This window comes from Capricornis sumatraensis, chromosome 18 (assembly GCF_032405125.1).
Source record: "Capricornis sumatraensis isolate serow.1 chromosome 18, serow.2, whole genome shotgun sequence".
In the NCBI taxonomy this organism is placed as follows: Eukaryota; Metazoa; Chordata; class Mammalia; order Artiodactyla; family Bovidae; genus Capricornis; species Capricornis sumatraensis.
Window position 1 is genome coordinate 8,928,122 of NC_091086.1, and position 21,696 is coordinate 8,949,817.

A 21,696-nucleotide genomic window follows, 5' to 3' on the forward strand; every position below is an offset into this window, starting at 1 on the left:
CAGGGGATCTTTCTGATCCAGGGACAGAACCCAAGTCTCTGTGCCTCCCGCATTGGCAGGCAGATTCTTTACCGCTGCATCCGCTGGGTTTTGTTTTATTGGATGATACAAACTGTAGGAAGAGAAGTTGTAAAAATAAGAATCTGTCATTAGTTGTTAGCAGCTATGAAAAGCAAGCTTGGAGCCAGTATCTAAAGCCCATCATTGGTACTCAGGAAAAGTCAGTCCCATTTCGTTTCTTCAATCTATACTTAAAAAAATAAACTTGTAGCACAGTACCTGGTTTATCTTTCTAAGAGCTGCTTCTGCCTCTGTTCGGGTAATATAAGAAACATACCAGTCTTCATTTAATGAATTCTGAAAATGCAAATTTTAAAAAATGGAATAAATTTTGTAGTTACATAAGTAAGTGGAAAAAAAAGAAGCCTCCAAGTAATCATTTCCATAAATCACCACCTCAGTTCCATGAAGTTTGAAACACTTGTGTTATTACTTTGAATATAGAATCATTCAGGTAAAGCTAAATAGAAGCTATTTTGTGTGAACTGCTTTTTATCATAGGCTCATTCTCAAGGTAGAGGTAAATAAGCATTCATAGATAATCGAGTCTCTAATCAGGAAAGATTTAGATGTAATAATTTCAGTTTAGACTAATAATATATTGAATGAAAAACACTGGGTTAATGAGCAGTTAAATGACTTATGCTATGTCATAAACTAAGAAATAGATGAAAAATAGAATTATTTTTCTGTTTAAGGTGAAACACACATTTGCCATTGGAAGAGGAACATCAAGGAAAAAGAATATTTTTCAACTGAATTCTCCCCTCAATATTTTTCACTAAAAAAATTAAAAGAAAATAAAAGTATAGGAGACTATTCAGTGGAAGATTCTGATGACTCGTTTGCTGGTGTAGAAAAAAAATAGGAACATATGCCTTATTACCTGTCCTTCCCCAGGGGACTGTGGTCTAGGTTTGCTGGGAACTGGCGAGAAGTTCCTGCCTTCCACTCTGGGAAGTGGTCTGTTGACGGGGCCTTTGAAAGTATATCATTTTGAACGTTAATTTACTTTAAGCAATTTTTCACTAGTCATAGCCCATCACTGCCCGCCCTCCACAATGCCCTTGCAGTTGTTCCCAGCAATTAACATTTCAAGAAACCACAGCTTCCAAAATAACTTTCACTTGTTCAAAACCACAAGGGCTGTTTCAGGCCCTATTCTGCAGCCATGCCAGTGAAATTCTGAGACACTACACTGCACACTTGATTGGTTGCTTAACTGAGCAAGTTACATATATACCACCAAATGGTAATAATGTGGAGGTCAAGATAATTATGTTCTCATTTTCACAAAAAGAAATGTGACTTACCCAAGATGAGGTGAAATTATCTTGAATATTCTTAGCTTTCAGAGCCAGAGCTTACTACCTGCTGTTCTTGACCAAATTTCTTTTAGAAGTACAACTGTTAGACTCACATAGAAGGAGGCCCTGACAGTATCTGATCCATCAGGAAGCCTGTGTCGGAGTCTGTAAATTACCCAGCATTTGTGCCTCACCTTCTCTAATGCTTTTTTTTTTCTTGTTGACAGTTCCATGAAATTTTTCAAGAGAATGTGTTTCCTAATCTCAGGAAAGGTTTGATTGTGTTGATTTGCAATTGCTAACCCTGTCTCTATATGCCAGAATAGCTATTTCAGGCTGGTAAATTCCGTGAGTTGAATGTTCTCTTAACAACTCATGCATCACTCATTTGTTCATTCAACAGATATTTTTTCAGCACTGCTGTGTCCAGGCCCTGAGTAAGGCACCTGTGTGCATGACCTTTCATCCTCACAGCAACTCCGCAAGGTGGGTATTGTCTTCTTTTTGAATATCATGAAACGAAGGTTCAGAGAGTCTAAACAAATCATGTGTCTTAGTGGCAGGGCCAGAACTTGAGCTTGTGATTCCCAAATATGACTGTGCGTAAAAGAGAATTCCAGGGGGACCCTGAATCACCCAGGCTCGAGAATCTGCATTTAACAAGCACTCCAGGTGGTTCTGCACCAGCTCTGTTACTTCATCTAATACATCTAATACACCGCAGAGGGTGAATCGCCTGCCCCAGGGCCCCTGAGAGGGGAGAGTTACTTGAAGAGTCCAAGTCTTCCTAGTCAGGATTATTCGAGATGCAGATGGGGCTAGCCTGAGCTGCTGATCTTCCTTCTTAAGGCTCCCAGTACCTGAGCAGACCTTCCGCATGACAACCTTTGCAGTGCAACATGCAGACACTTGTGTAATGTTTGTTGAGTGAATGAAATCCAGCCATGTGAGAAAGTCATGTAATCAAGGTCTACCGTGCATGGCTCTTAGAACTGAGGAATTATTCTCCATCTGCATCTGCAGGTCAGCACCGCAAGGTCACTGTTCATGACAGACACCATATTACTTCCCATTTGCAGTCACCCTCCACCCTTAATAAATAGATCCTCAAGGGAACTGGGACAGGTTTTTGGCCAATTTAAAGCGCATGCTCTATCTTCCTGACCTTGGGGCAACCAGTGGGTTAGACTGAGGACCAGGTGTCCTGGCACTCTTAGGAGAAAAGGGATCAATTTTGATTAAGGTAGTAGAGTAAGCCCTCTGCGTTCATGGCTTCCACATCGGTGAATTCAGCCGACTACAGACTGGTTCAACCAGTGAGTTAGCCAGGTCTGTGGATGTGGAGCTGTGGATGTGAAGAGCCAACTGTGCAACATCATTTTATACAGGGAACTTGAACATCTTTGGATTTTGTTATCGGTGGGGGGTCCTGGAACCAATCCCCTCTCCTGTATTAGAGGGATGATTATATTCAAAAAAAATAATAAAAGCCAACTGTTTATATTAATAATCTCTGTCACCAACTCATAGAAGCAGGGGTCTATGGAATTTACTTTGGCAGATACTGCTATAAGTGAAGTGTCTCAAGCTCAGATGCCTGGACGGACCAGGCAAGGGACACAAAGTAGGTTTACAAAATAATGAGTTGTGGCCACTGAGGGGTGGGGGGAGTTGTGGAAGCCATGTAGTGAATAAGGACACTATATCCTAAAATGCTTAGGAAAAACTGAAAATACAGTGGGTTTCACTGGTGTCAGCAGTAGAATCTCATACATATATGGCATGATGTACCCAACTGAATGTAATAGACATGCCCCTGAAAGAAAGAGTCAACTCTTAAGTTAAACTTTAAACTTATTAGTTTTCTGTTTATAACACATACTAATGTTCCTGCATGTGTACATGACTACAAAAAAAAGTGTTTTATTTTTTCCTCACAGAATTTTTAAATCTTAAGTCAATCTTTAAAAATTAGGTAATTTCACATTAAAAGCCATATTTCTATGTTTTCTTGAAAAATAAATCGGAAAATCTGGTAACACAAGATGTGTTTCCTAGCATGAGAAAAAAAAATTGTTTACTAGAGTTGGGTGACTCTCCATAGTCATTTGACAGTCATTCAACAAATGTTTTAAAGTGCTTACCATGTACTAGTCACTTGCAAGTCCTTAAGGATAGAAAATAAACACAGCTAGTCCTACTGGGTAGGCCTTTGTTTCTACTTGAAGTGGTCCATGAACCAGCAATACCAGCTGGGAACTTGGAACTTGGGAATCACATGGAAACTTGCTGGAAATGCAGAACCCTGGGTCCCATCCAAGACCCACTGATTAGAATCTGCATTTTAACATAGCTCCCAGGGGATTTGCGTGCCTTTTAAAGTTTGAGGACTCTCTCAAGAAATACTTACCATCCACACCCAAAGGAGGTATTATTAGAAAATACAGGTCTTCAGCCAGACTTACTGTATCAGAATCCTGGGGGCTGGGGTCCCTTAATCTGTATTTTAAACATGTTCCTCAACTAGCACTCCAGGTTAGATTCATTATAGAAATCTAAACTACTGAGAAAGCTAGCACCATCCTAAGCATCACATAAAAACAGCCGGGAAGAAAAGTTCCGCCTGGGAAGATAAAGCCAAGGGCGCCTTCCTGCGGAGGAGTGTGTGCGTCTCTGTGTTGTTTTTGTTGCTGTGTGGAGTATCCTATCACTACAGCAACCTTTGGTACACTTCAGAAACCGAAGCGCTGAATAAGGAAGTCAGATGCTTTTAGGAAACAACAAAACTTTTGCCAAAAGTCTTTGGGATGACGGCATATTGGCTAGAGTCGGTCACTAGAGCGCAGAGAACAAACCTTGAGAGAAGTATGGCGGCAGGGAGGCACTCTGCGAAAAGTTAGGGTTACTGTGGAGACAAAAAGGAACAGATGTTAAGTTGGGTCGGGGTTAAGGGGCCAGAGAGGGACCTGAATGGGGGAAATGCTGCGTCTCTGACTATTCTCACCCCTCCCTGAAACCACGGGGGCAGGGCAAAAAGAAGGAACTTGCTGGAACTTCACTCCTGTCTCAGGAAGACCAGGCCGGAGTCTAACGAGCGTCTCAAGATGAAGAACAAAAGCAGCAAGAGAACAGTGTAAAGAGCCTCAAAAGCTGCTTTAAACAGGCAGCAGCAGTCTGAGGACCTCGAGTCTGGAGCATGACAGAAGTTCTCTGGGAGAACGCTTCTCTTTCTGTTAGGGAAATATCCTCCATGGGCATGTTGTTTGGGATGGTGACTGCCCAGAGCCTAGTGGTCTACAAGGAGAGGGGAGGGCGTGAGAAACAGAGGGCTCGCTGGTGCCACAGCAGACAGAAATTGCATCTGCGGGGACAGTGGGGAAGGAGGGCCAGTGGGAGGCCCTGAAAGTCTGTCTGCTCCACACTGAGCAGCAGTTTCCCCACCCTTTAGGCCAAGCTTCCGATAAAGGCCTGCTTTGTTCAGAAATCTGCGAGTGGTGTTTTGAAAGAATGAAGGAAAGGGCTGGGCTCAGGGTGGGATGAGGCGGCACAAGAAAGTGGCAGACGTGGCAGAAGAAAAACACCTGGAAGAATGAGAAGAAACAGCAGAAAATCAGAGCAAGAGGCACCCGGGGGAAATGAAATTGAGAATCCTTCCAGATACCTAGCAGAGCGGAAGGACCTTACTGGTGGGTGAGTTTCCCTCCATCCTTAGGGTAGGGACTAGGCCTCTCCCTTTGGATAGTAGAGGAGAAGAGGAGCCGAAAAGCCTGGTGGGTGAACCGTCAGGGGTGCCAGGAGACAGCCCGAGGGCTTATCTGTGAGGAATGCCCTGAGTCTTCCTCCTGTCTGTGCCTCTCCTGGAAAGCCTGCCTCCTCCTGGGTCCTGAGAAACACTCTTGCTGCTGAGAAACCAGACCTGCTGGGGACAGAGCCTGTACAGTGAGCATTCCACGCCTGCCAAGTGCACGGTGCGTTGGATGGGCATTCCCACCCAAGATGGAGGGTGAACTCCAAGTAATTAATTGAGCTTCTTGACTGTTTGCTTGTTTTTAACCTACAGAGTAAAAAACATTCCCCATTTCCTGCCAAAGAGTCCATTCTGTCTGGGGCCATGGCAGGGCAGTCAATTCTGTACCTCTCTTCTCCCCAAGCACAGCACTCAGAAGACAGCAGTGAGTTAATATGCACATTTGTGCATTCTTTATGCTCAGCTTGGTTTTCTTTCCTAACACCCAAAATATTCTGACCCTGTGACTGGTGACTTCTTTCTTTCTCCCTCAACCCACCTGACATTAGCTCAGTATCAGTGGCCCCAGACGTTATGCTAGGTCAGAACTGAGTGATTCAGCACACACCTTTCTGAGAAGGCTCCAGATGAGTGAGTTAATGGGAGGGAGTTCTTGGGCGATGGCTTGGTAGATCTTGAAGGGAAGGTGTTGGAGCTCATGGGGAGAGGTGATGGCTGGGGCGGAAGTCTTTGATGTACTTCAGAGGAAAAGAAAAAGGAAACATTGTCAGAATCCAAGTGGCACAGGAACATCCATCCCCAAACTGCTCCCTGGTTAAAAACAGCTAGTATAAAGTGAGATACAAAGACTGAAAAGATCAAATGTCATCAGGAAGTGGTGGGGTGGACGCCCACCCACAGGGGTTTCTCGATGTTTACCACCTCAGAACAGTTTCAAATGCTGCCATTCTCCATCATTCTTCATAGCACTTTTTTTTTCATATTTGAAATGTTAACTTGTCAGAAAATTGTCAGTTAGAAACCATATGAATTTCAGAAATGATTCACAAGTTTTTTTTAATGAAAGACAAATTTTATGCCATGTCATTCATATATAGTTAGTAATCCTTTACCCAAATGCATTAGAGAGCTTCAATACTGGAATTCTGTCTATCATACTGTACGTGTGATTTTCAATTTTGCTATACTAGTAAGTATTAATAATTTGCACTGTTATACATGAACTTAGCAGTTCTTTTTGGTAATCCAGCCAAGTAATTCCATTTTATTATAGTTATACAGTATACCAACAGCCATACATATGCTCAATACTAATTTTAAAGTTATAATGGATTCTACAGAGTTTCTATATTAACTAATTAATTCCATCTGAACACAGAAAACTAAAGGAAAGGTTACAAGTTGTAAGAAAGTCTTTCTAAACATACCATCATCTTCATCCTGGTAAGGGGAAGAAAAAAAAAAGATATTAATTTATCATCAAAGCACAACTTCTCAAAGAAAAATGTATTTCTCAAACATAGAAATGCCTCTGTTTTCTTTCTTTAGCGGTTGTGTCTCCACAATAAAGGTACTGTGGAGAACAGTAGAACTTGCTAAATAATGTATGCTTTCTTAATACAAATAATCATTTAAAGACATTCCAATCTGAAACACTGTTTATATACTTAAAATAGGTTCTGAAGTGTCTAAACAGCCCTAGAGATACTAATAATGATGATATCTACTATGTCTCCCAGACTCATATGCAATATTTCATCCAATTCTTCAAGCAACTCTTCAAGAATTTAACATTTTCATTTTACAAATGAAAACACGCTGCCCAAGAAGCACTCCTACCTTGCCAAGGGTTACAGAAATTGATTCACACCTAATCTCTCTGACCAAAAGCCTAACCTTCTCCGGGTCTCGGCTTTGCACTGGCCACTCTGGTTCAAAGCACCGTGGCCTTGTCATTTCTCTGTCGCCAAGTTGTGTCTGACCCCTTGCGACAACCGTGGACTGCAGCACGCCAGGCGTCCCTGTCCTTCACCGTCTCCTGGAGTTTGCCCAAGTTCATACAGCCTTATGGTTTGAAAATAGCTTTCAAGGCGTGCCCACTTGGTGCAGCACATCTGTCTTTAGGACAGCCTTCTGAAATAGGTAAGGGAGGGGCTCTATGTTCTACTCCTTAGATAGGAAATGATGTTCAGAGAGGCAAAAATAATGTTGCCATTGACTAGTAGACAAGAATTGTCAACTCGGACTTGTTTTGTTAGGCTAGGACAGTAGTGATGAACGAGCACCTTCCTCAAGTGCTGTTGTGAGGATTAAGTTAGTTACTACTTGTGCCTGGTATGTTTGAGTGCTCAGTAAAAGTTTGTTATCCTTAGTCCTACCACTGAGATGAGGCAAGGTGGATCATAGCCAGAATCACTCATCCAGGTTGGCCAGCTGGGGAGGAATCCTAACAAAGGGCTGCACAGATAAATACACACGGACTATGGGATCCCCAAAATGAAACTGGTCTTTGACTCTGCTGCAGCCATGTCTCCTCTGGTCCAAAACATAAGATTTTTAGATTCTCATGACAACCAGTGTCAATCCTTCCAGAGATAGGGATCCTTGGGAATGTGATATTGCCCTCATGTTCAACCTTCTCTCCTCTTCGCCCCTGTGGCTCTGAAACCAACCTGCTGTCCTCACTCTTCCCACAGGCTCCACGGGCACTGCCCATGCCTGCCTTAGTCAGGACACTCCTGAGGCTGAAGGGCACTGAGCTTTGCCTTGGAGTGACTATCCTGTGTCTCCCCATCATTCAATGACCACAGCGCTAAGAAGTCACACTTAGCTCTTCAGTCCTTATACACCACTTTCTTCACTTCCCCTCTGTAGCTCATCCTGTGATCAGATGCCCCTTAGCACACTGGAGCATGTCCATTACATCTTATATCTCAGCACTTCATCAGAATAAGCACACCGCTTGGCATAGAGCTATGGCACGCCAGGCGCCTATGGGCGGAGCCCTTGAGCATGGCCCGGGTGTGACGGTCTTCTTCAGGCAGTTCACCGTGCGAGGAAGTCAGGCAGACCTGGGTTTCAACCCTGGCTATCTCCCAGCTCTGCAGCTTGCAATGAGTATCTTACCCTTCTGAGCTTCAAGTTCTTATTAGTGAAAGGGAAACAATGACTCCTCCTAGGGACAGTCAGTGCAAATAAAATGTGAAGTTGGAATGACTAACTCTCTTGGTCCTCATTTGCCTAACACTGATGAAGTTCCTGGGACATGAGACTTTCATTGCTAAAACTGAGCAGTCCTAGGCATGTTTGCTAGGTTGGCAACATGTATACAACATACATTCCTTAAATGCCATTTCCTCTCTTTCTTAGGCCATAGAGATATTTAAGGGGAAAACAGAGGCCTATGAGACTTTCTGGGAGGCCAGACTCTAGAGCATGCCTTTATCCTCCCTTCTACCTACTTGCCAATCCCCTTGCTCACTACCACCTGGTAATGGGGTTGCAATTAACCCAACCTCCCTGGGAACCTTCAGAGGGACAGGAGGGAAAGACGGAGACCCCAAAGACACCGGTGTTCAGGAGCCTACTGTGTGTAGGCCTGGCTTCCAGCACTGGACTTCACTGAAGGCTGAGGCAGAGCCTCGACATCTGCAGAGCCTACGCTGGTTTCCCTGGGCCAAGCACTCACCAGATGATGCTCTGCGCTTACATTCTCTCTTCTCTCTGGTCCCCGCATATGCCTGAAATGAATCAGGGCAAAGAAAAAGAACTGAGCATAAAGAGTTTCAAAGAATATAAATAGTTTCACTTAATCTAATATCGAGAAATCAAACCCACTGAGCCGTAATAAAATGGGAAGCAAAAAAAAAAAACAGACGAAAAGCAGGGGAGATGGAGGCTTGATGACTCAATGTTCTGTCATTATTGTGAGCTGAGCTAGGCAAGCCTCTATTCTGTTTAGCAACTGCAGCAAATAATTACATTAAAGAAAAATAGTTTTGTCAACAAACTCTTTAGTAGCTATTAAATTTCCCTGAGTGGATGTTTCTCTAAGCAGATAAAGGCATTTGAGGAAACATGCTCCTTTGCTGATGTTTGAGAACAGCCGACTTGGGGCTCACCCTTGGTGTGAAGGAAAGACAGCTGGGAAGAGCTGCTGCTTTGGTCCCTTTTTCCAGATGCACAAACTGGCCAAGCAGATTTGGTGGTGGCGGCCTTAGACCTGTGGTGGGCAGCAGCCTTCATGGGCTCACGTCGTGTCCTCACAGAGAGAGCCCGAGGAGGACAGCTTGCTGGCAGTTTGCCTCCTGATCAGTGATTCACATGATCTCACCTTGTTGTTTATTTAAAACTTCGCTATTTTGTTCACTATGCTATTTTTGGCATTTGTTTTGATTTTTTAGAATATTCCATTAAAACATTAACTCAGTTGCTAAGGCTTTACCAGTGCACTCTGGCCCTGGCCCTGATTTCATCCTCACATTAACCAAGCAAGGATCATAATTTTGAATCCTGGTTGCACAGATGAGGTTGATGGAAGCCTTGGTTTTGTCCTTAGTAAGGAGCAGAGCTGGGCCTAGCCCAGCAATGTTTGTGCCATTTGGTTAATGGGTCCCTGGAGACTGCATAGTAAAGTTAGAAATGTTAGAGCTGACGGGTGCTCTGCCACTATAAAATGTGGTTGAGCGGTGAGGAAGCCGGGCACAGAGATGTCCTCTCCACCACCTGCGTGTTTACAAAATTGTAGGTGCAGTGCTGTGCCTTGTGGTGGAAGGAAAATGCAACCAGAAATCAGACTGGCTGAGAAGGCCTCCACAAACGGTGCTGCTCCCGTGCTCCAGAGGAACCATCTGTTCACGCCTCTCTGTGGGAACCGCCTCGTCCTGTAAAGTGATCCAGGCACTCTGCATCCAACCTGAGAAGCCTGAACATCCCTCAAGCCCCAGCGGCAAAACGAGCCCCCGCCCCTCCAGGAGCACCATGGTCTTGGGTCCCCGTGTGGAGCTAACTGATCCAAGGCAGGAGTTCTGTGCCACAACCCAAGCAACAGAAGACACTTACCTTGGCACGGGTGGCTTCTTCCCCTGCAGGGGGCTGCCTCTGTCATGCCTTTCCGTGGCTGGCGGTAATGGGGGCTTTGGTATCTTGGGCAAATGCTCCCCAGGAGGCCTGCAGTGTTGAGAGAAAGGATGGGTGAGAAACAAGCTAGAGTCATTCAGCACATGCCCTGTAGCAATACACAGGCACCCAGAGTCACTCACCTTCCCCCTAGGACCGAGGGCTGCAAGGCAGAAGGGAAGATAGGTGAGTATTCTCGGCACTTTTCACAGAACGAAGGCAAGATACAAAACAGAGCAAAAACAAACAAAACCAAACAAGGAGGAAACTCACCTTGTCAGAAATCGCTGGCTTCTTTCCTGTAAATTACAAACAGCTGATAAGCCTTGCATGTAACAGCTAAGCTTTGAAACTTCTGATGAAACTGAATCCCAGCCCCTAAGAGGGATAATTGGGTTTAAGCAGTGAGGAATCATGGGCTTCCCCAGTGGTGCTAGTGGTAAAGAACCTGCCTGCCAACGCAGGAGACCTAAGAGACTTGGGTTCGATCCCTGGGTCAGAAAGATCCCCTGGAGCAGGGAATGGCAACCCACTCCAGTGTTCTTGCCTGGAGAATCCCATGGACAGAGAAATCCAGAGAAATCCTACAGTCCATAGGTCACAAGGAGCTGGGCACAACTGAAGTGACTTAACACACACAACACATTGAGGAATCATAGGCTTTAGACCTGGAAGGTCCCTTACAAGAGCACCTAATTGTACAGTCTCAGACAAATTAAGTGACTTCACCCAAGGGTCACACAGCGTTGTGTACATGCAAGCAGTACTGTGAATTCTGACCTTCTTTCCAAAATGTCTTAATATAATTGATGCTGAAAAGGATTAATGCCTTCTTGAAACTTTGTGCCTCTTTCATTGGCCAAGAGCTGCTTTGTACAGCCTAAGTTTATCTGCATATCTGAAATAAACTCATTTGCCACGGAGGGATCAATCTCCCTTCAGTCCTGTGGCACACTTGCCGTTGCATAAGGTATTGCATTTAGTTCCTGAAAAAAATTTAATTTGGGGTTCAGAGTTTCAGGAGATTCCTCCAGTGGGCTGCAAATCATTTTGCTTTGACTTTTGTTTTTCTCTCTTACTTTCTTCTCTCCCTCTCTTTCCTTCTCGCCCTCCCTTCCTTTTCTTCTTTTACTTGTCTTTTGTAACAGATGACATGTAGGCTTCCTGAAGAAATGGTAGGTGTACCTGAGAACCGTGCATTGCAAAGTCATTCAAAACAATGTATTTTTTCTTCTGTCTGAAATTCCCCAGAGTAATACCCTATGTCTTCAATGTAACAAAAGCATTAGTTAACTGGATTCAGCCAGGCTTAGATGCAAATCTTATATGATTTTGAGCAAGTTACTTAAAATTTTTGAGTCTCAATTTCTTCACCTGTAAAATGGGAATTATGTGTTAAACTGCATAGATTTGCTCTAAGGATCAGGTGACAATTTATACACAAGGCCAGCACTGACCCGTGGGTGCTGAGAATTGTTAGATGGCTCCTCTTTCTTCCCCTCCGTCCACCTCCCAGCTCAGTCAACACCCTGTAAGAGTGGAGCTGCGTTTTTGAGACACAATTTATTCCTCAAAGACTGAATACATGTCCAGCCCATAATACGTCCTAAGAATCTTGTCTCACTGTGAAGAGCTGACTACTTATGAGTAGGTTGGATGGTATAAAAATGTTCATTACTTATAAAATTTTGGTTTGATATGGAAACCCTACTTTAAAGGGATACCCAGGAAACAGATTTATATCATTAGACCTGAATAGATTTTCTGAAAAACGTCTGCCGGTTTATGCATATTCCCAGGGCATGTTAGGAGCCTCCTGATAAAAGTCTGAGCATTTTAAGAGGTTAATTCTCCCAAAGCATCATGGATAAGGGGTTCGAGGGTAGAGCTAGTGCTGTCAAGAAAAGGTGTCTTTCAAAAGAAAACTAAATAAAAACAAAAATATTTTAAAAGGGTAACTTTTGTACAGGAAGTGACTGAAAGATTTGACATCAGTGTTACAATTTTCTGACCCTTTGGCTCATGGTAGTAAGAAGGGCTGGAGTCTGAAGTCCAGTCTCTCTCTTCACGTTCATAGACTGTGTCCAGCCCTCTGCCACAGGCCATTTTAAACTCGGATAGTTGACATGGCTTGGCATGAACTAGCAGACCTATGAGGCAGTTCAGGGAAACTGAAGCGAGCACAGCGTCAAATCCGAGAACTGACATTTTGCCAACAAAAGAGGGGACAGAGGCCACAAGGGCTAAATGCTTTGCTCACTAGGTAGCTAAAGAAGGGCTAGGGTGGGGCTGGATTCCAGGTTCCTTATCCCTCAAGGCTCAGAACTCCTTCCCCAGAGCTCCCCAGCAAGGAAAATCCAGGGCCTCCAACTGCAGCAAGACGTGGGAGAACAGGGCATCCACTTTGAAGTCAGAAAGACTTGGGTTCAGATACAAGTCGCATTCAAATGCTACACCTAGTTCTGCAATTTGGGGAAATTAACTCAACCTCTCTGAACCTCAGCTTTATCATCTGCTAAGTGGGGATGATAACGCACCCCCCCTTTGTGGGCCTGGGGTGATGACTAGCGACGATGTGGAAGTAGCTCTCCATGTCCACAGGCTCCGTACCCACGATCTACCAACCTTAGATCAAAAACATTTGGAAAAAATAACTCCAGAAAGGTCTAAAAAGCAAAACTTGAATTTGCCATGCACTGGCAACCTTGTATGTGTATTTATATTGTATTTACAATTACATACATAGAATTTATATTGTATTGGGTATTATGAGTAATCAAGAGATGATTTAAAGTTCATGAAAGGATACACAGAAGTTATATGAAAACACCATTTTATATAAGGGACTTGAGTATCCCTGGATTTTCATATCCACAAGGATCCTGGAACTGGTCCCCCTGGAGATACCCAGAAATGACTATAACTTATTTGTGGTGGCTGAAGCACTTACCCCATAATAAGTGCTCAGCACCCTGTAGCTAAGTTTTAGAAATGAATAAAGGTAGCTTTAAGTAGAGGTAGCTGCCATCCAAGAATACTCTGAATCCATTCTGGAGGAAAGGAGTGTAGTATACCCACAGCTTGGTCAATGATACACACAACAAAAGACAACTCTGACATCTGAATAGCACCTTAGGGTTTCACTAAGTATTTTCTCATTATAGAGCATCCACCTTATAAGTAAGGAGACAGCTCTGAGAAAGCAACATCCCTGTGGTCAGTGAGCTGCTCAGTTAGCAGCGAAGGCAGCCAACAACAGCTCTCCCTGGCCGCTGCCTCCTAGCCCAATGCTTGCCCATCGTCCTTCAGGAGGACCATGTGATAGGTGTGTGTGCACAGAGGGTGCCTGTGGAGAAGCAGGCCCAGCACAGGGAGCAGGACAGGAGCTCTGAGCTTGGGTCTCCACTCCCATCACCTGGCATCTGAGTGACCTCGGGAAGTTACCTCTTCGTGTCTCGGTTTCCTCCTCTGTACAACGAGGATGATTCTAACAGTCCCCTCTCCATAGGACTGTGGCGACAGTTAAACGAGGTGGTGCCCACGAAAAGCACGCAGTAAGCATGCATTGATATCGGCCACTATAGTTGCTTTTGTGTTGTTAGTCTCTTGACCGTGTCCAACTCTTTGCGACCCCATGGACCATAGCCTGCCAGGCTCCTCTGTCCATGCGATTTCCCAGGCAAGAATACTGGAGTGGGTAGTCATTCCCTTCTCCAGGGGATCTTCCTGACCCAGGGATAGCACCCAGGTCTCCTGCGGTGCAGGCAGCTTCTTTACCAGCTGAGTCACCAGTCAGCCACTGTTGTGTTGCTGTTGTTCAGCTGCCAACCCGTGTCCAGCTCTTCTTGGCCACTATTACTGAGCAACAAATATGAAAGATACCAACCCAGTGTGAAGGGCTCTCTGTCAAACGGAACTAACGAACGATCTAGGGCTGGTTTCGTGCTTCTGTCTATGGAAGGAGCAGGGACTGGAAGGGAAAGAGACTGAAGTCAATTCACAGAAAAGAGCGTGGGCTGGGGGAGGAGGGCAGGTGGGCAAGAGAGGGTGGCCCCGTACTCACGCTTGGCCGTTTTGTGGTTTCTGCTTCTGCTAGGCTCTTCGTGGTTGGGCTGGGGTGGGGGTAGTGGCTGCTGTAACAGAAATCCACATGTTAGGAAGCATTTCCAACCCGCCAGCAAGCCCTGAGAGCTTTATACCCCCAAATAGGTCTGAATCTGTTCACTTTTCTCCATCCCATGGACAGGTACACACCTGTCCATTTCTCACGTAAACTGAGCTCCCTGTTCCACACTCTGGGAGAGCATTTTCTGCATGTCACTCCTCCGCCAAGCTTTCTAGTGGCTCCTATCACATTAGGAACAAAACTAAACCCACCATGGCCTGCAAGGCCCTGCCTGGGCTGACTCCTGTCCACCCTTCCACCACCTTCGTGTGCGCCTCTCTCCAGGGCCCACTGGGCTCTCACCCCAAGTACCTTCTTGCGGTTCGTGCGAAATCTCGTGCTTGTGCATCTTCGGAATCTCCATGCTTGTATCTCCCCTGCCTGCAATATTCCTTTCCCAGCTCTCCCCACAGCTGGCTCACGCTGTCCAGCTCGATGTCACCCCTCCACCCACCGTCACCTTCCCTGGTCTCCTGTCTCCCTAACTACACGTTACTACGCAAATTACCCTGTTTATGCGTCTCTTCACTTGCTGATTATTCATCTCCCCCAACCCAGATGAAATTTTATGAAAGCAGGGACCTTATTTGTCTTGTTCATGCTCGATTCCCAGAACACTGCTGGGTGCTGCTGCTCAGTAAGTATCTGTAGACTGAATGAATGAAATTCTGCATCCCAAGAGTGAGCTGCAGATTTCAAGAGCAAAACCCATGTGTAGATAAATTCAGCTCCATGAGCTCCCTTTGTAATGAAACTGCAAAAGCAGGAGGAAGCCATCTGTTCTTAGACTGTCCGAGTGGTGGTGTGGTCTGGATTTCGAGCTTTGGGGAAAACGCGTCCTCTGTGGCCCTTAGCTCTGATGCCTGGCATTCGCCACGGCTGTCCGAGCGCTTCAGTCCTTGTGGAGAGAGCACATTTCCAGCTGTGGACTCCTGAGCCTGAACTTCTCTGGGTCTCTTTGGATACAAGCAGACCTCGGAGATATTGGGGGTTTGGTTCCAGACCACCACAATGAAGCAAAAATCAAAATAAGGCTAGTGAATGGGAAAATCATAAATTTCTCTCTGGCAGGATAATCAGACTGACTCAGAACTGAACCACACATAGTACATGCCCATCTGTGACGGGCCTTTCCTACTGTGCAATATACATCTGCGCTAACCAGACCTCCTCAAGGCAAGAGGATATAAACAGACTTGGGGGGAAATGGTCCCTTCCTTCTGACACCACCACTGTGATTTTTAAGTTTAGTATTTCTTTCTCATCCTGTCAGGGGGTTGCACTGACCTAAAGGCTTACTCTGGACACCTGACCAAAACAGCTCTGGTGAACTTTATGTATAATGTTAACTTGTGAGTATGACACATGAGTCTTTCTCTCAAAAATGTATGAAACTGAATCTCTAGCTCCTGACTAAAGGAGCAGTTCTCAGCGCTTCTGAGAGTCTGCCCCCCATGTTAGAATAAAATCATCTTTTAATCTTCGTAGTTTGATTGCTAATTGGATTTTCATCAACACTAGTCACACATTTTTTTTATTTCCCCTGTATATAAAAGCTACATTTATACTATATTGGAATCTATTAAGTGTGTGATAGTATTATGTGTAAGAAAGCAACGTATATATTTTAATTGTAAAATATTGCTTAAAAATGCTGAACATCATCTGACAAGGCAGGGTTGTCACAAATATTCAATTTATTAAAAACACAGTATCTGTGAAGTGCAGTAAAGCAGATGCAACAAAATGAGGTGTGCCTGTTGCTTAACTGATCCATGGAATCTGGAACTGTAAGCTTGAAGAAAGGGGAGCAGGGATTTGCTGCCCCTGCCTCCCTGGATTCAACACATCGCACTCCTTGGTCCCAGGCTTTCTGTCCATGGAATTTCAGGTGTTGGCCAGCAGGTGGGGCCAGTCTTTTCTCAGGAGAGAGAAGGCCTGGGACCACCATTTGCTTGTTCCTCCTAGATTTTATTTTACAGTTTCCACTTATTTCGAAAGTGGGAAATAATAGCACAATGAATATTAGAAGGAAACTTTTTATTATACAAACAACTTATATTGTTTATGGTAAAGAGAAAATACCAGTGATAAAAAGCATTATGCTGTGTATAAAAATCACTAGTATTTCATCCCCCGCAAAAGCCCACTGCTACTTGGGTATGAATTCCCCAGCCTGCATATAATTTTTCCTTACTGGCTGCAGTTGGATAGAGATGTCTACAGTCTGTTCTGTCCACAGAGGAAGTCATTGAGTGGACACGAGGTAGCATAAGAGAAAGGATGGCGCCTACCTGGTGAATCCGGCCGCCCGTGGGCAAAGGAGGGAGGGTGGGCATTGGCCTTTGTGGGGGCACAGGCGGCTGCTGCACTTTCCCAGTTGGGGGGCGGTCTGTGGAAATAAAGGCATTCAAATGGAAGGAGAAATTCTGCATCCAGGTGAGTGGGGCCACCGGCCTGGTGCATCACCTAATGCGTGGCCAAGATGTGCCCACACCTGGGCCGTACACGGTGGGGCATCCTTGGCCCCTTGCCTTCTCTGTGCCTGCCCAGTTCATCTTACTCTTATACTTGGAAGTAACTCTCCCCTCACCTCTGGGGACTGAGTATTTATCAGAGGTTTTGTTGATGAAGGCATTTAAACAACAAAAAAAGCCTCTTGATAATGAACTCAGCCAGTACCACGAGGGAGTGTTTTCAGACACAATTGTAAAGTAGACATACATTCCCCTACATATGCAGGCAAGTGTAGGTGCACACACGTGTGTATACACGTGTACGTGACATGCAGAACCACACGCACAGGCACACCTGGCTGCCTGGGCAGGGTCAAGTCCACCGTCGCGGCTCACGAGGCTCCTGCTCTAGGTCCCTCTCCTTCCCTCACGCGTGCTCTGCGTGGTCCTCCCCTCACACTTCCTCCTTCCTTAAAGGGAGGAGTCAGTCAGCAGCTCTGGTTACCAAACCACAGGCTCTACACAGAAACTCACATTTCTCTGATCATCACAGAAGCATCCCCAGGCCAGGCTGACAGACTGTGTTCCACCTCTTTGACGGCGAAAGGCCAGGCCAGGACTGTGAGTAATTCCTGCATTTTGTGCCCTGACCTATTTTGCCTCAGCCAGTCTCAGCCCTGGGGAGGCAACGCTCCTCCACAGGGAATGGGGCTCAGAGCTTAGGCAAGCCTGGCCTAACCTCACACCTCACCCACCCTAGCCATCTCTCAGCCCCTCTGACCTTCTTCGAGCCTCAGTGCCTTTGCACGGCCATTTCTATGGCTCAGAGTGCTTTCCCATTACACCTCTACCCCCACTTAGACAACTCCTGCTCATCCTTTAAATTGAAACTGAAATATGTCCTCAGGGTAGCAAGCCCGGACTAGGAATAGCCTCAGGCTCATCTCCCACATGTGTCTTCCTAAGTATATATCATGGTTTAATTCCATCATTTTGTTGCCTCACCCATTGAACTATGAATTCTTTAGGGTAAGGACTGTCTGCTGTCTCATTCATTCTGTGTGCTCATAACTGGCGTGTATAGGACACTCAATGACAGTTACCTATTTCTTCTCTGGACCCCAGTTTCCCTAAATATGAAACAGGCTTGGTAATTGTCATCTGTATCATACAGGGTGCTTCAAAACACGAAATTCTGACAAAATTTGAAATGACTTTAAAATTGCCAAGTGTTCTACAGCCTAAAGGATTCGTGGTATTAATTTTTGTGGTGCTGATCATCAACTGTCTGGCTTACTCCTTGATAGTACGCACGTGTGTATGTGGCTATTTCTGTGACCACCACTGGGAGGATGTAAGCCCTATCTTCTTTCCAGATAATTTTGAATTTCAACATTTAAAATGATTCCTGGATAACAGGAGACCAGTAATTTTTGTTGAATGGATGAATGAATAAATGAGCAAGGGAGAAATGTGCTGACAGGAACAGGCGGACAATGAAAATCTTAAATACTACTGAAAATGTTTAGTTATGGTCAAAGCACATTCAGTATTGTTGCTTTTATCCTGACGACCTGTGGGTATCAGTGCCACATGGTCATGAATTGGTCTGAGATGGGGAGGAGCAGGAAAGTACTTGAGTACAAAGGAACACACCAAATAAGCCGTTCCTTCCAAATGCCCTCAAGCAGCAGTTCAGTCCTGACATCAGCTACCACCAGCAATGGTTTGGCTGCAAATCATAAATATTAAACTTCACAGCAAACTTATATGGCCTGTATTATTATTGTCCTATTTCGCAGATAAGGAAACTGAGGCCCAGAGAGGTGGAGTCACTTGCCCAAAGTCACACAGCCGGTCAGCTGGCATCAGCACGCAATGCTCTCTGCTGCATGGGTGTTGGCCTCCGTGCATCAATGGGGGCTGGGGCTTGGCTCCAGGGCCCTTACCTATGTACATGGAGTTGGGGTTGGACAAAGGCTTGGCAGGCAGGATGGAGTTCTGCAGAGCTTCTTCATCGTTGGAGGGCGGTGGCTCGTAGTCGGCATCGTCTTCCGCAGGCGCCTCCTCCTCTTCGTTGGGGGACTCATAGTCACCGTCGTCCTCCACGTCCGCATCGTCAGTGGGACTCTCATAGTCGTCTTCTTCCTGCCGGTGTGGCGGGGGCAGTGTGGTGTGTAGAGGCTCCTTGGCAGTGGGTGTGCGCACATCTACTCTCTCTCTGCCAAGCCTCACAGTGGTCCTCACTTGGCTCCTCCCACTTTCCAGATGAGGACACTGAGCTCAGGGAGCACAATTCATGTGGCTAGCAAGCTGTCATCTTAGGACCCACTCAAGGTCCTTAGACTCCCCAGGCAAGTGCATTTTTTCCCTGTATGTCTTTGCACAGCAGACACAACCAGAAGAAATGAGGTGGACACAGCAACAGAGGGATGGGCGAGCCTGCTGTTTTGAATAAACACATTTTGCACTTCCAGCATCACCAAGAGTTAGACTAAACCCTAGGAGCGTTTATGATGCCCCTGGCTAACTGCTAGTTCTGTTCTCAGGGTGTGCGCTCAGTCACTCAGTTGTGTCCAACTCTTTGCAACCCCATGGACTGGGGCCCGCCACAGGATTGTCCCAGCAAGAATACTGGAGTGGGTTGCCATCCCCTTCTCCAGGGGATCTTCCAGACTCAGGGATAGAACCCACGTCTCCTGAGGCTCCTGCATTGGCAGGCGGGTTCTTTATCACTGCGCCGCCTGGGAAGCCCCGTTCTCGGGGTGCCTATACTCAAAACTTTCCTCTCATCATAACCTGGCACAGCCTCCAAGGCCATGCTGATGGGAAAATCAGACAAACAAAGCCCCTTAACTGAAGGCAGATTAAGTTGTGCCTGAGAGGGGGTAGTCAGGGTTGGGCTAGTCTGTGCTGGGGGTCGAGTGTACGGAGACAACAGCTTATTTTTCACAACAGCTAACTCTCTCGGAAGAGACTCTCTAAACTTTAAGTTTTTTTTTTTTTAATTGTATTTTATATTTGTTTCTCTGTAGGTCTCAGGGAAAGTAAGCTCTAGGGCCTGGGTGATTGCCTTTGAAGCAGCCCATGAAAGTGGACAGTTATAGTCATGATTTCCCAGGCACAGGTGACACCATCAGCTGCCGAGCAATGACGGGCTTATCACGCTCAGGCGAAAGTCACGTGGGTCCTCACTGAGCCCTGGGCATTTCTCTAAAGTCAAAGGGGTGCAGAGAGAAGCAGCAGAAGGTTGCAACTTGGTGAGGAAAGGTGTGCACTAGAACCTAGAAATCCTGATAGCATTGCCGGGTGGCTTAAGGAAGACTGTCTAAGGAGCTTAACTGAAACATGTGTGTGTTCAGTCACTCAGGCATGGCCGACTCTGCGACACTATGGACTGTGGCACCCCAGACTGCTCTGTCCATGGAATTTTCTGGGCGAGAATACAGCCTTTTCTTGACATACATATCCTATGGGCTTCCCTGGTACCTCAGCTGGTAAAGAATCCGCCTGCAATGCAGGAGACCCCAGTTTGATTTCTGGGTCAGAAAGTTCCCCTGGAGAAGGGATAAGCTACCCACTCCAGTATTCTTGGGCTTCCTTAGTGGTTCCAATGGTAAAGAATCTGCCTGCAATGCGGGAGACCTGGGTTCGATCCCTGGGTTGGGAAGATTCCCCGGAGGAGGGCACTGCAACCCACTCCAGTCTTCTTGCCTGGAGAATCCCCATGAACAGAGGAGCCTGGTGGGCTACAGTCCATGGGGTCGCAAAGAGTGGGACTTGACTGGGTGACTAAGCACAGCACAGCACCTATATCATATGTGTATATATAATATATATATATTCCTGTGCATATATATTCCAAAACATATACACATTGGAAGCCAAGCTGAGGTTGAGCTCATCTTCCTGAACACAAAAAAGACTTCGTCCTGCCATCAGTGTCACTGCAACTTGAAACCAGAGGACGATGAGTGGGAGGGACTTAAGAACCACAGCCTCAGCACCTTTCCAGGCCTTGCTGACTGCCCCTTAGACCTGCAGGGCCTCCCTGCCATCTCTCAGCCTGCATACCTAGCCCCACGGCTCCTGACTTTCCACCAGGCCTTTACCTTATCAGCCTTTCTCAACAATAGACTTTTCCTCTTTGCTTCTAGAACAACTAGTTTCTCCAGGGATTCGGCTCATATATTCCCACGTGTGTGTTTTTGTTTCAGATCACATTCTGATCTCTGTGTGTATTCTCCAAGCTATAAAATGGTCATAGGGTCATTTGTCCTTGCCCCCCGTGTGCCCTGAGCAGTGCTGGGCACTTCATGGAAGCCCGGGTGTCATAGCAGAAGCTGGTGGGGACTCCCTGTTTAAAGACAAGGTGGAGGAGGCCAGCCTTAGACTGAGCTCACAGGAGGAACTGCATGGCAAGCTGTGGCTAAGGCACAGTTTCTATGTGAAAATGTAAATATTTGGGAGGACACTCTGGTCAATTATCCCTTGGGAACAAAATTAATCTGTTACATTCCTTTGTTCTCATGCAAAAAGCACAGACTTAACTAGCAGGTTTTTTGTTGCTTTTTTTTCAAATTCAATGCTTGCTTTTACCAGAATCCCAGTAGAACAGGGGCGTTTAGTGTCTGCTACCTAAAGGCACTAGAGGCAGCCGCTTACCGGAAGGACCCCTGGACTAAGGGTGGGCGAGCTGCACCCTCAGCCTGCCTCTAACTGGTCATGGGGCTTTACGCAAGTCCCATGCTGCAGTGGGCTCAGCCGCTGCCTCTAACTGGTCATGGGGCTTTACGCAAGTCCCATGCTGCAGTGGGCTCAGCCGCTGCCTCTAACTGGTCA

General features: G+C 45.9%; 1 protein-coding gene across 1 annotated transcript in view; it reads right to left on the reverse strand.

Moving 5' to 3' along the window:
- The window catches only part of LCP2 (lymphocyte cytosolic protein 2), a 48,383-nt gene that overhangs the window by 5,089 nt on the left and 21,598 nt on the right, over positions 1 to 21,696 (reverse strand). The window contains exons 7-19 of the mRNA XM_068990595.1: positions 18,804 to 19,002; positions 16,693 to 16,790; positions 14,297 to 14,363; positions 14,120 to 14,203; positions 10,507 to 10,532; positions 10,377 to 10,396; positions 10,177 to 10,284; positions 8,825 to 8,855; positions 6,543 to 6,555; positions 5,723 to 5,852; positions 4,223 to 4,272; positions 947 to 1,038; positions 280 to 357 (exon numbers count right to left, since the gene is read on the reverse strand). Coding sequence (XP_068846696.1) covers positions 280 to 357; positions 947 to 1,038; positions 4,223 to 4,272; positions 5,723 to 5,852; positions 6,543 to 6,555; positions 8,825 to 8,855; positions 10,177 to 10,284; positions 10,377 to 10,396; positions 10,507 to 10,532; positions 14,120 to 14,203; positions 14,297 to 14,363; positions 16,693 to 16,790; positions 18,804 to 19,002 — 996 coding nt within the window. The remainder of the gene's footprint in view (positions 1 to 279; positions 358 to 946; positions 1,039 to 4,222; positions 4,273 to 5,722; positions 5,853 to 6,542; positions 6,556 to 8,824; positions 8,856 to 10,176; positions 10,285 to 10,376; positions 10,397 to 10,506; positions 10,533 to 14,119; positions 14,204 to 14,296; positions 14,364 to 16,692; positions 16,791 to 18,803; positions 19,003 to 21,696) is intronic.